The sequence below is a fragment of the Radiomyces spectabilis genome, assembly GCF_025331425.1.
Source record: "Radiomyces spectabilis strain NRRL 2753 chromosome Unknown BYT42scaffold_3, whole genome shotgun sequence".
NCBI lineage: Eukaryota > Fungi > Mucoromycota > Mucoromycetes > Mucorales > Radiomycetaceae > Radiomyces > Radiomyces spectabilis.
In genome coordinates this window covers 678928-691278 of record NW_026251928.1, presented here as the reverse complement: position 1 = coordinate 691278, position 12351 = coordinate 678928, and the positions used below count along the sequence as shown (strand labels likewise).

General features: G+C 44.9%; 5 protein-coding genes across 5 annotated transcripts; 4 read left to right on the top strand and 1 right to left on the bottom strand.

Annotated features, from left to right (window-relative positions):
• Positions 1–743: 743 nt before the first annotated feature.
• BYT42DRAFT_611274 (NADP-dependent oxidoreductase domain-containing protein) lies at positions 744–1964 on the top strand (the record flags this gene model as incomplete). Its single annotated transcript, XM_051571482.1, has 4 exons — positions 744–758; positions 820–943; positions 1009–1316; positions 1383–1964. 4 exons carry the CDS (start codon positions 744–746, stop codon positions 1962–1964), a joined length of 1029 nt encoding a protein of 342 aa, XP_051426014.1.
• A 53-nt stretch (positions 1965–2017) lies between these two features.
• Positions 2018–3329, bottom strand: BYT42DRAFT_226102 (nucleophile aminohydrolase). The gene is made up of 6 exons (XM_051562605.1): positions 3097–3329; positions 2942–3018; positions 2738–2867; positions 2526–2672; positions 2240–2441; positions 2018–2175 (listed from the first exon to the last, which is right to left on the bottom strand). Exons 1-6 carry the CDS (start codon positions 3225–3227, stop codon positions 2071–2073), a joined length of 792 nt encoding a protein of 263 aa, XP_051426013.1. The 5' UTR covers positions 3228–3329; the 3' UTR covers positions 2018–2070.
• A 1391-nt stretch (positions 3330–4720) lies between these two features.
• Positions 4721–8706, top strand: BYT42DRAFT_559247 (uncharacterized protein). Its single transcript, XM_051567099.1, has 10 exons — positions 4721–5191; positions 5272–5562; positions 5656–5718; positions 5777–5920; positions 5983–7123; positions 7201–7359; positions 7437–7729; positions 7804–8087; positions 8167–8263; positions 8343–8706. The coding sequence occupies exons 1-10, from the start codon at positions 4751–4753 to the stop codon at positions 8526–8528; spliced, it is 3099 nt and encodes a 1032-aa protein (XP_051426012.1). The 5' UTR covers positions 4721–4750; the 3' UTR covers positions 8529–8706.
• A 1525-nt stretch (positions 8707–10231) lies between these two features.
• Positions 10232–10557, top strand: BYT42DRAFT_611271 (uncharacterized protein; the record flags this gene model as incomplete). Its single annotated transcript, XM_051571481.1, has 2 exons — positions 10232–10412; positions 10487–10557. 2 exons carry the CDS (start codon positions 10232–10234, stop codon positions 10555–10557), a joined length of 252 nt encoding a protein of 83 aa, XP_051426011.1.
• A 31-nt stretch (positions 10558–10588) lies between these two features.
• On the top strand, positions 10589–11071 carry BYT42DRAFT_611270 (uncharacterized protein; the record flags this gene model as incomplete). Its single annotated transcript, XM_051571480.1, has 2 exons — positions 10589–10810; positions 10886–11071. The coding sequence occupies 2 exons, from the start codon at positions 10589–10591 to the stop codon at positions 11069–11071; spliced, it is 408 nt and encodes a 135-aa protein (XP_051426010.1).
• Between the last annotated feature and the right edge of the window lie 1280 nt (positions 11072–12351).

Genomic DNA, 12351 nt, shown 5'->3' with positions numbered 1-12351 from the left:
CTAGTGGAGCAACGACACATGGTGGGAAATGAAGTGATAAAGGGAAGAAAAAGAAGAAAAAACGATTTCCAAAGAATTTTTAGCGGGGGGAATAATCCGCGAGCTTCTTTGTGACTTGAAAGATCTGAACCTTGTTTTTCTGTCTTTTATTTTTTTCCCTTATCTTTTCAATTGATTATCTTCCAAACCTTTTGCCGGACTCCGATATCATGATAAAAGTATATTTGACCATGATATTTTAAGCCATTGCAATTGCTGTTGACAGCTTGTATGAGGATGCTACGCACACTTTAGCATGGTTGAATATGGTTTGCTCTGTTATAATACGTTTATGCATGAATAGTTGGCCATATTATTATCGTGCATGCGACTTCAAGCCTATCATCAGTACGTTTTTTCTTATTCGTATATACCGAATGACCCGTGTTGTGAATAACCTGGACCCTATTCTGGGTTCATCCAACAACGGAACAAACCATCACCCCAGTTTGGAACATTTTTCGCACGCCTATTGAAGTTTTCATCAGCTCTATAACTTTTCACAATGCTATTCTCTGCCTATTTAGTCGACGTGGCCACTTGATCAGTGGCAGCCCGATTCTGTAGAGAGATATCATTGTTGAGACCTCGGGATCCCTTTTTCAAGGTCCTACAGCAAAAGCAATTTCCCGGAATTTCATGTGTGTGACGCGGCGAGACAGTTTCAAGTGTTTTTTCTCGGAATCCATAAAGCTATAACCACAATGACACTTGCAAAGGTGCGAATGGCTCCTACTGTCCATACATATCCACGCAGCATACTGATAGCGACTGAACTAGTCTGTAGACCAGAACGAATATAAACCATTCGAACTTTCTTTTGGAGCAGGTGCTTTATCCGGTGCTTACAACAGCATCGAAGACCACTGGCCCGTCGAAGCATGCAGAGAAGCCTTACGCTTAGGTACAACTTGGAACTGTTACGGATTGGATCCCCCAGTCTCTAATTCGTGAGACTTGCATAAATAGGCATCAATAGTTTTGATACCTCGCCTTACTACGGTAAAAGTGAATTCATTCTTGGCGATGCATTGCAGGCTATCAAGGACGAATTCCCGCGGTCCTCCTATTACATTTCAACCAAAGTTGGCCGTTATGGATATAGCGTCAAGGATTTTGATTACAGCGCGGAACGAGTGACCGCCAGTGTAGAGGAAAGCATGAAACGACTCCATACCGATTATCTGGATATCGTATTCTGCCACGACGTGGAATTTGTGCCGTTTGAACACGTCGTTGGCCCCAACTGTGCCCTCGAAGCTCTTTTCCGACTTAAAGTAGGTCGCTTTTTGTATTTTTATTTCAATGCCGACAAATATCTTGACAATACCAATCTATAACAGGATCAAGGCAAAATCAAATATGTGGGCGTTTCTGGGTATCCACTGGAAGTGCTGTTAAGGATTGCCGAGCATCAATCTGCCCAAGGACGACCGTTGGATATCGTGTTGTCCTATTGTCATTACACACTTCAGAATACCATGCTGGCTAAATACACGCCTCAATTCCGTGCGGCCGGTGTACGCTACGTATTGAACGCTTCGCCCTTGGGTATGGCGTTGTTCCGCGAAGCCGGTCCTCCTGACTGGCATCCGGCTCATCCGCCCCTGCGAGAAGCGGCTCACAAGTGCGCTTCATTAGCCAAAGAAAATGGCTTGAACATCTCTGAACTCGCTTCCATGTTTGCCTTTGCAGGCCGAGATGCCTTCAATCTCACTTCCACCGTGATTGGCCTTCAGAAAAAAGAAGAAGTGCGCACCGCCATTGATGCTTGGCAACTCGTCAAGCAACGAGAACAAGGCACTCAAACCGTTCCTCAAGTGGAAGCCAACGTTATGGCTCAGATCACAGACCTTCTTCGTCCTTTTAAAGATTTCTCATGGCAAAGTCCATCCGCCAAAGAAATGGCAGATCCATCACAATAAAAAAGAAGAACCCCATCCAAGTTCACTTGGTTTTCACTTATCGCCGAATATTTATTTCTTTTTTTTTCTTGGTTTCTGTGCAAAAAAAAAGTCGTTGCTCATCTCTTTAGGCGCCATAGCCTCGAATAGACTCTGCAAAGGACCAGTTTGTATCGACACTGTAAGGTTCGGTCACTTCCACTCCTGCTTCTGTAATTTTTGCTCGTTGGAACTATCACGTTTCGGTATTAGGGCCACTTCCTGCAAAACAAAATCTATCCCGGTTTTATGCCTACCTTATTCATGGATCGTGCATCTCGGTAGAATAATACGCGCATACAATCGTTCATAATGGTGATGGCTTCTTCCTCGGTAATATCGTCTTCTCTGCCTTCGACACGCTTTCGCAGAATAGGTTGTGCAAGATGCGCGCCAAAACCAGTGGCAATCGTCGTCGACTGATACGTTGTGCCTCGTAAATCTACATAACCAAGGAATCTATGCGTTTCCGTGAAAAATAACCACTATCAGCATCTCCATCTTTTCCGACAGTTTTACTGTGCCTTTTTTGATATGACGTACTTTTCGCCTTTGTTGACACCGCCAACCACCAGCGAATTCCACAACGGATTGAACTTGGATCGTCGGTTGTACATGACTCTCCAAAGATATTCGTAAATGTGAGGTGTACCCATGACGTGACCATCGTCATTGCAATGTTCTTTGATCCTGGATAACGTAGCCATGAGTGTTAAGCATTGTCAGTGAATGAATAGTGGTCGAGTCCGTCTTACATTAGGGAATCCAGAAGATGCTGGATATATTGGTAGTCTGAAAGATCGCCCGAAGCGCCAACCACGGTATGCTGACCCACAGGATATAATCGTTCAATGTCGCGGAAACGTGCCAACGATCCATAAGAACCTATACGACGTTGAATTAAGACCCTGAACAAGGGAAGAAAAAGATCCACCAGTAAAAAAGTAAAAAACACATACCCAACATATCGGCGGCCATCATGATACCGTCTCTATATTTGAATGCCAAGACCGAAGTACCCGTAACGAGAGGTTGTCTACAACGGAGATTAGCGTCAAATAGAAAGGTGGCACTCGTATAAACTTGGGATGTATGGGTGGGACGAGTATCTTACTGAGTCACTGTGGTGGGTCCGTAAGCTGCCTGTGTCAAGTGATCGGGATACGATTTATGCATGGGAACAGTGTTATAAAGGTCAACATCCTCATTGCGAGGCTTGCCCCAGTTGGAAGGAAAATGGTCCATGGTATTTCGCTGTAAAGGTGGCAAAAAAAGAGAATAAAATATGCTTGTCCACAAAAAGGGCGAAGCCGTTTTGGTTACGCGTTAACCTGTGACGTAGGGCCATGACCGCTCTTGCGGTCGGACTTCCAACTGATCACAATTTGACGCTCCAAAATGGTCTTTGAGCTGGCGGTGGGCTGAATATGACATGTCGACTGATGCTTTTCAAACGATAAGGCGCAGTGGCTGATATGCAGCATGTTCTCTAACAACCATAAGACCTGTAAAGCATGATAAAAATTGTATTAGTAATAACAAATTGTTGGGTGAGAGCATCGATTTCTTGATAAGCGTTTCTTTTCACCTGGAAGCGAGAAGAAACACTGCATAATTATACTCAATTCGATTTGGTTTCCTATTCAGTCGGTAAAGCCATTAATTTGTAAACAAATTTATCCCTTCAACTCGAGTGAAGCAGTCCAAAACGCTGCATCTGTAACTAGTGGCATCACCTAGCAACTCTTTATAACTTACCTGCCGGGCTGTCTGATATTCTACAATCTCGGAAGGAAGCACAAGGCATCTCAGAGTATTTCCATCAGTCGAAAATTAGTTTACCGTTGATATACCAGCCGATGATAGTAGACTGCCGCGAGTTGGGATACCCGGCAATATACAAAAATGCATTGGGAAGCACCATGCTTATTTCTTCAATCCGATGCATCATAACCTAACGGCACGATACGTCTTGCTTCTGGCTTCGATCACTTGGTCTTGAGAGAGCGTTATCCTCGTTGGTTAATAAGGTACTGTGAAATGAAATTAAGGGAGTTCTACACACATAACAAGGGATTGGAGGTGTGTTCAAAGTCAAAGGTTTTCGCTCTATTTTGTCCCTCGAACGATCTTGGAAAATAATTTTACTCAAGATAATAGCAATTGAGTCGACATATTGCAAGGCTTCTTTACGGATACACGTACAATGAAATGGAAAAGTTGGATCTCTTGAGGGGGCCGATTGTGTGAAACATTGCGTGCTGGAAATGTAGGAGATCGACAGAGCATGAATTGGTATAACTCCGCCGTCATATTCTCATGTTTCTTTGAACTGGGTGATATACATGAAGGTTTTCTCTGTTATTTTGTCGAGGATACTGGCCTTTGCTTATAAGTGGGCGGTGGCTAATCGAACTGTAGGTTATATTGCATTGCGACCGGTAGAGTGACCAAATTTAGAAATTTTAGGAACGTGTGTGTTTTGAAATAGCCTGCTCAACAGAGACCACTCGAGGAGCTCGGCAGATTAGTGGATGCTGTACTCCAACCAGTCTTTGGCTTTTTCAAGAAGGTAACAAATAAAGAAAAGTAAATGCAATGGACCTCGCAGATCCCGAGATCACCAAAGAGCTTATCAACTGTTATGATTGGTTCTTTGGTAAACCAGCCTTTTCCATTGTCACACGAAGATAAAAAAATTCATGGGCACAATAAGAAAGCCCAGACAGCTCAGAGGCGCTTGCTGAATTCCTTTTTTTTTCGATTGTATGCACGTTGTGTTGTCTGGTCATGGACCTGACGCTGCAACCATCATGAAGACGATTCAACCTTCCGTTTTACCTCTAACCGCAAAGAAGCCGTGTGTTGCTGAACGTCCTCTTCCTGTCCCTCGGCCATCCTTTCCATACGCCATGTCTCGTTCTTCTTCCCTGGATCGCATTTCCAGCTCCAACGAGTCGGACCCCACCGATACTCTCATCGATACGCAAGCAACATTCTCTACACCTAACACCCCTAGCATCCCATCGTCGTCTATGGAATTATCGCTGTTGTCAACGGAAAACCCCGCGCTCATGTCGCTGGCCGTCAGCAGCTTGATGTCTCATCTCGGCCAAGCCTTTGTCACTCATATCGAGATACTCAATCAGAATCGAAAAACGTTTTGTTCAGAAGAATATCCGCTCAGTTTCACCGGTGAAGAGGCTATTGTAATTATTTGGCTAGAAAGAAAAAAAGATCAACTCCATGAAAATGAATTTCTCATCATCGGCATTATGCACGTAAATAGAAATTATTGAAACTCTTGTTACCTCAGCAACTCACGAGCAAAGAATACCGCAACGTTGCCTGCGCTTTTTTCCACGCGACGCCACCTCTTATTGCCCCGGTGCCTTATTCGGAAAAGTCAATCAAGAAGAACACGCTGTATGACTCGTCCAAAGAGATATATACTTTGGTCGAAGATACCATAGAAAAGGGAATACCAGAAGCTGTTTATCTTCCATTGACCACATGCTACACACCATTGTGCTCGTTTCAACAATCCGGTTGCTACGCACCATGCTGCCCCAATAGAAAGGTAACGTATCCATACATGTCTGATCTACTCTTGATGAGACGAACGTGTTTTTTTTCTGAATCAAGGCAATTACTCATTCTCCTCCTGTAACAGAAACATGAATCGGTGAAGCGTGCAGAATCCATGTCATCCTCGGTCGCTTCTTCTTACGATACGGTAAGTCTCATTATCATTGGTAGCGCGCCATATTTTCTGATGAGCTATCTGATCGTAGACCCTTTCGCGTGCTTGGTCGGCCACAGTACCTCGAGAGGTGCTTACCAGCATCCCTGCAAAGGAAGTGAAGCGCCAGGAAGCCATTCATGAATTGCTCTATACAGAAGAAGACTATCTTCGAGACTTGAATTTGCTGGATGAGGTTTGGACAGATATTTATTTTGGGGCGAATGATCCTGTTTTGTATTCACTCTGCGCCGTTAGTTGTTTGCCAAACCTCTCTTGTCAGCTCAGTGTCTGGATCCGGATACACGTGAAGAGTTTTGCCGCTATGTGTTCAATAATTACGAAGTTATTCTCAATCTTCATCGTGCCATGTACCGAGAAATGCGGGATTATCAATCGCTGTGTCAGGCACGTAACAGAGTCGGGTTTGTCGATCGCATCGGCGATATCTTTCTTCGTCACGTCGCCAATTTCAAGGACGCTTATCTAACCTATGGCCCGCATGTCGTCTTGGCAGAATATGCTGTTAACCAAGAAATGACGAAAAATATGCTGTTCCAGAATTTCATGCGCGAAAAACAGAGACAAGCCGAGACCAGAAGACTCGCCTTCCGTCACTTTCTTATTTTGCCTGTCCCGCGAATTCAGCGTTACAAACTGTTGCTCGATGCTATTCTCAAACAGACGCCCGCGGATCATCCCGATCAGTATGATCTCACGCGATGCATTGAGCAGATCGTCGCCATCGTCAGCCAAATGGATCGAGCCACCGAGAATAGCAAGAAAACTTTGCGACTGTATCAGATCAACGATGCCATTGAATACAAAGCCGGCCGTTTCGTAGATCTGCAACTGTTGGCTCCTGGACGACAGCTTTTGCACGAAGGACCACTGAAGCGGCGCAAACATATGGGCGTGGAGACCGTGGATATCCACGTGTTCTTGTTCGACCATTTGCTCTTGATGACCAAGCGCAAGAAACGAGCCAGTCACGCGGGAGCCGACATGTATCGTGTGTATAAGCAGCCTATTCCGGTTGAGCTCTTGATGATGCCCGATCTTGTGGACTCATTTTCTTTGAACCTGCGACCTATGGGCAGCAGTTACGGTTTTAGCCGATCCGACACTGTTCAATCCGATCGACCGATGACTCCCTTGCCAACGGGTCAAGCTTCATTGGTTGTGCGTCACTTGGGACGTCACGGAGCGGATTACATGCTCATTGCCGAAAGCGAAGCAATACGATCTACGTGGAAAACCAAGATTCTCGAAGCCAAGACATCATTGGATATTCGACGCGCCGATCAATATGTGTGTCAACGCGTACCGCTGGCTTATGCCAGTTTTGGGGCACCCATGGGTGAGGTTCGCGGTGATGTAACCTGTTCTATCTCGTATGGTAAGTTTTGTTCCACACAAAAAAGTCGCTCGACATTGTTATGCATTGACGTTCTTATTTGCCTTTTTTTTCGTAAGTCGGAGCCAATGGTCGGCCAATGGTCGCTGTTAGCACGGCTCAAGGTGTATGGATGGGCATTCCAAACGAACGAAGAAGTTTCCAACGTGTCTTGTCCGTTTCCAACGTTACGCAAATCGGCGTGCTTCAAGATCATCACATCTTTCTTGTACTGGCAGGTATGGAATGGAATGGCAATTGCTATGGCTATTTCTCGTTTCACAGGATGACTCACCGTTGGATTTAATTTTTGTAGACAAGATCCTTTCCGCGTATCCTTTGTATGTTTTGGACCCGACGGCCATGGCTAGAAAACCGACTAGCGAACGTGTCGCTAGTCAAAAGCTGTCATCCCACAGTAGCTTTTTCAATACCGGTGTTTATGGCGCACGTACGCTAGTGATATCCATGAAAAAGAAGGGCATGGACAGTCACTTCAAGACGTTTGAACCCGTGTGTGGGGATTTGAGCGATCCTAAAAATGCCAAATTCCTGACATCCAAATCCAGCTTTCTAAGCAAACCGCCTGCGTGGTTCCGAATATACAAGGTAGATAGACTGGATGACATAGGGCTTTGAAATTCAACTTGTATTGTATTGACCAATGATTGAAAAATTGATAGGAATTCTATATTGGTGCGGAATCGTCGGCTGTATACTTTTTAAAGGCACGATTGGTTGTGTTGTGTGTGCGTGGATTTGAGATTGTCGATCTGGATCATCTGGACATGAATCGCAACCTTCCTGATTTGCAAAAGCCAGCGTTCCAGTTTGTGACACAGATCAACGAGGAAGCGAAGCCGCTGGGCATGTTTAAATGCAAGGACTATTACCTCTTATGCTACACTTCATTTGCATTTCTGGTCGATAGTCGCGGCGATTTCGTCAAGCACCCAGCCTACACAAGGTAAGAGCTCATCTATCATTATGATGGAAAATTCCTCTATAGTGGGAACTTGTACTCATTAATTTCGTTTTTCCCTCAGGATCGAATGGGAAGGCGTTCCTCAAGCTGTGACATTCTCATACCCTTATATTATGGCGTTTGATCCTCGATTCATCGAGGTCCGACACGTAGAAACTGTGAGTACATCTAAGAAAATGGTTCTATTGACCATGATTTGATACTGAGTTGTGTGGTTTGCTCTTTTCCTTCTTTCAGGGCCAGTTGATTCAAATTTTAACAGGTGAGAACATTCGCTGTCTGCACTATCGATATAATAGCCATGATCACACGCCACCGATCATCCACGGTTGCATGACTCTAACATCCAAATCCAACGAGCAAACCATATTCCATCTGACAGTCCATCCACCCTTATCCAATCATATTTCCCCTCCATCCTAAGATGCTGTAATGTTGCCTGTTCTCATAATACTCCTCAATTCATCAACAGTCATAATGATTTATTAAATCCGCATCAATTCTTCCATTCTACAAATTATCTATTGTATATGCAGCATACAAAGTTTTTGTATGTGATAAGTTAGCGTTGATTTTTTATACGTGTTGTCACCAATGATCAGTCTTTTCAAATGGTATATCCTGCCGAGCCGTTCGACACTTTACAGACCAATGAATTCGGACAGCAAATCAATGCTGAAGTAGGACTCGAGCTTTTAGTCTATTTCGCACATAGTCAGTGGTTTCCTCATGTCTTTTCGGGTAGGCAACTTTTGGTATCCACCCCTTTTTTCCGGTGGAAACCACTTTTTTCCTTTTAAAGTAATAAACCTTAGTCGTTTGCTTAAACGCGCAATGCTGTAAAATCTGGTTTCGAGAACATTTCCGACGCTGAAATGGGCGATGATGAAGGCAAAAGTGTTGTCATCTTAGATGATGTCATATCAACACTACGGAAGACGACGCGTTTGGCAAATTGCGACGGCTGATGTCGGTAACTTTCTGGACAGAAGACATCGTCGATACTTCGGCTGAGGCGACTTCGTGGGAGGGATTCGGCGACGTCGACAACTGCTTCAAAACGGAGAGAATATGTCGGACCATCGTGCTGAAGCTTTGCACAATGCAGGTAAGGAATTCTCTCATCCATGTTATTCACAAATTCTCCATACTGAGATTCTATCTTCAAAGCCATCCGTCCCTCCTCGAGCTTGCAACATCTGGGAAAGAAAGCCGATTTGGGAGGAAAGAAAGAAGCTTTTGACCAAGAATTCATGCAACAACAAAATGAAGCCCGCTTCCAACAATCCATCTTGCGCTCAGCAACCTCTTCCTCCAGTTTTCCCAGAGGCAGAGGACATCAACATGCTTGGACACGCAGCAGCTCCCGAGGAAGTTATGGAGCAACGAATTTTGACCACCGGGGCCAAGGTGGGGTGCATCAACTTGTGGAAGACCGTATGTAGTTCCAATGGCTTTCTTGTTCTGGGAGATAGAGAGCTTCAAGAATGAGCACTCAGATGATCGAAACTCTGCTTCCAACTGGCTATGATTTACCTGGCGGAAAAATCAGGTCTGGTTGCAGTACGCTGACTTTGGACGAGTTGCGGACGTGGGTTATCATTTCGCCAATTTTATTGAACGAGAAGCTTAGTTGAAGAGGATATGTCCATTTGGATGAAGTTCGTTGCCGCCAATCGACTGCTTTGCAATCCTTCAATCACCCTATCACAGCTGAATATTGCTTACGAATCACCGTCGTCAATTTTGCGAGTTGAATGAAGGCCGTTATGGATGCGATGAAGTGTCAGCGAATATGCATCTCCGCGAGACGGTTCTGGATTTATCCCAGTCCATCCGTGGCGGAGCGACCATTTTGAGCTCCTTGATCTTATTACACACTTGGCATGTTCTTCGACTGGTTGCACAGTATTGGTTTATACGTCGTCGGACACCCGCTGATGACATCTTCCGTCGCATCCTGACCACTCGATTCTTCAAAGACTTAACGTCAGACCACCTAGACTCTCTCCTTGGTTCGCACGTCTTTGCTTGTCTTCTACCTTCCCTGGTGGAGGCCACTCAGGTCAGCTCGGCATCCTTGATGCCTCACCCATGACGTCGCTTCTTGTAGCCCACCCGCCCCAATGGAACAACAACCTTTATCGCCGCCTTTGTTGGCCGCCCATGCCTGCTTTGCTGATATCTCCATTAGCCAATGGAATTCACTTTGGCCCTGGCCTATGAACTCTACTGCTCGCAACGTCTGGTTTCGTGTCATTCATCTTAAGCTCCCCACCGCTTCTCGTCTCTTTGAACTTCAACTGGGTACCTTCATTATAGACTATCGGGCTACACCCTCCATATCTTATTTCCCACTATGTTCCTCGCATTGCTATTAGCTCCCGGTACAACCAAGCCTTTGTTGCACCAGCAGCTCGCCTCTTCCCTCAGTGATCCGCCTGACTGTTGAACTTCCAAATAAATTCTCTTGGGGACTTATGATGGGTTCTTCCGCTAAAGATCAAAAACCACCCGATGGGGTCTCGATTTATGACTCTAAACATGCTCCTGGCCCTGGCGACGTTCAGATGTCCTGGGCGCAAATTGTTCAAAAAAAGCGTGTCTCATACATGCACGATACATGCACGATACATGCATACCCGCAGATTCTTCCCAAGCCACCGACAATTGGACCATTCGTCGGTCCCATGTTTATCGCGTCGGTAACAGTCCACGTAGTGTTTTCGTAGACGTAAGTACTCGCCCCAAACCTCTTGTCAGCGTTCTGGCCATTGCAGCCCGTCAATATCCGGAAAACACCGGGGTCATTTCCTCATCGCGAAGGCAACCGACGAGTCATCATCGAAATTGATTTCGATCTGAAGCAGGACGCATCTGACAGAGCGGATACTGCCGGCATCGAATTCGAAAAGTCCCTTTTAAATTCTTGCAACTGGAGCCATGCCATCAAATGGCATCATTAAGAAAACTCTTGGGGTCTCTTATGATGTATCCTGCTGCCGTTACCGTACTCACAACATTGATTCCATCTTTGGACGCGCTGACAACTTAACTCCACCCAGTAGTTGATTTCGTGGGAGCTTCCAACTTACATGAAGTTTGCCAAACAATGTATGCAGACGACGGTATCTTTGGCTACGAGCCCATCCCCTCCACTGTTTCTTTATCCGATTTGAGTCACACTGTCGCCATGGATCCAAGTCATTACATGTGTCTCTACCATCATTACCAACAATTTTATGAGGGCATTTGGCCCCATGGCGACACTCTTACTATGCGGTTGACGATGGTGTTAAACAGAATCAAGAAGTTTAGCAGTGTGACAATTTTTGGGCAACTGTGCAAGAGCAAAGAGTCTGGCAAAACCAAAAGGGGACGCCATATCCAGGCCTACTTTCGATCGTCTGGTGGTAACTTTGAATTGTGCCCAGGCGAAGTGCAATATTACTTTTGTCACATCATCCGACAACCGGTCGACGGCGAGGTTCAAAATGACGATTTTGAGCACGTATTTGCCTTTGTACGATGGTTTGAGCCGGCTCATTTCCCTCGAAATTCGTTCAAAGTGCTAGGATTCTCGGTGTGGAAGAAGCAGTTTCAGCCGTTGGATCATCATATCTATCCTGCCGATCCATCGCATTTACTCGCCGGTGGGGATCCACAACTGGTTGGATGATAAAATCATCATCATCCCATTCTCACGTAAATCGATTTATAGAAAGGTAAAACACTGGCTCTTGTGCTTATAATGTGTATCCCCACTAACAAATAAACATTGGTAGTTCTTGTGAGGTTCCTCACTTTCTCTTTCATGCTCCTTTTTCTTTTTTCTTTTTTCTTTTTTCAAACAAGATGATAAACAACCCAGCATTCTGTACAGGCTGTAGAATAAAGAAAGCTCAAGTCAAGATACATGACTCTCGTCTATCTGTTGTCTATATGGAAAAAAAACAGCCTCTCAATTGAGGGAAGAAGATATTGAAAAGGAAGAGCGTCTGTGTACAAACTTTAGAGAGTGACATTGACAGACTGGAGCGTCAGAAGGCAAGCGTTCTTGCTGATATCAGGAGGATGCAAGAAAAATTAGAACTAGCCTATAAAATCATGCAATAAACAATTTTTACTCGTTCTCGCACCCAAAAGAGTGAACATAAGAATGAACACAAGTAGATTTTCGCGCCTCAAGGTAATAATAATTACCAAAAAAAAAAAAAAAAACTCTCATACGCTTGCATTCATAAAC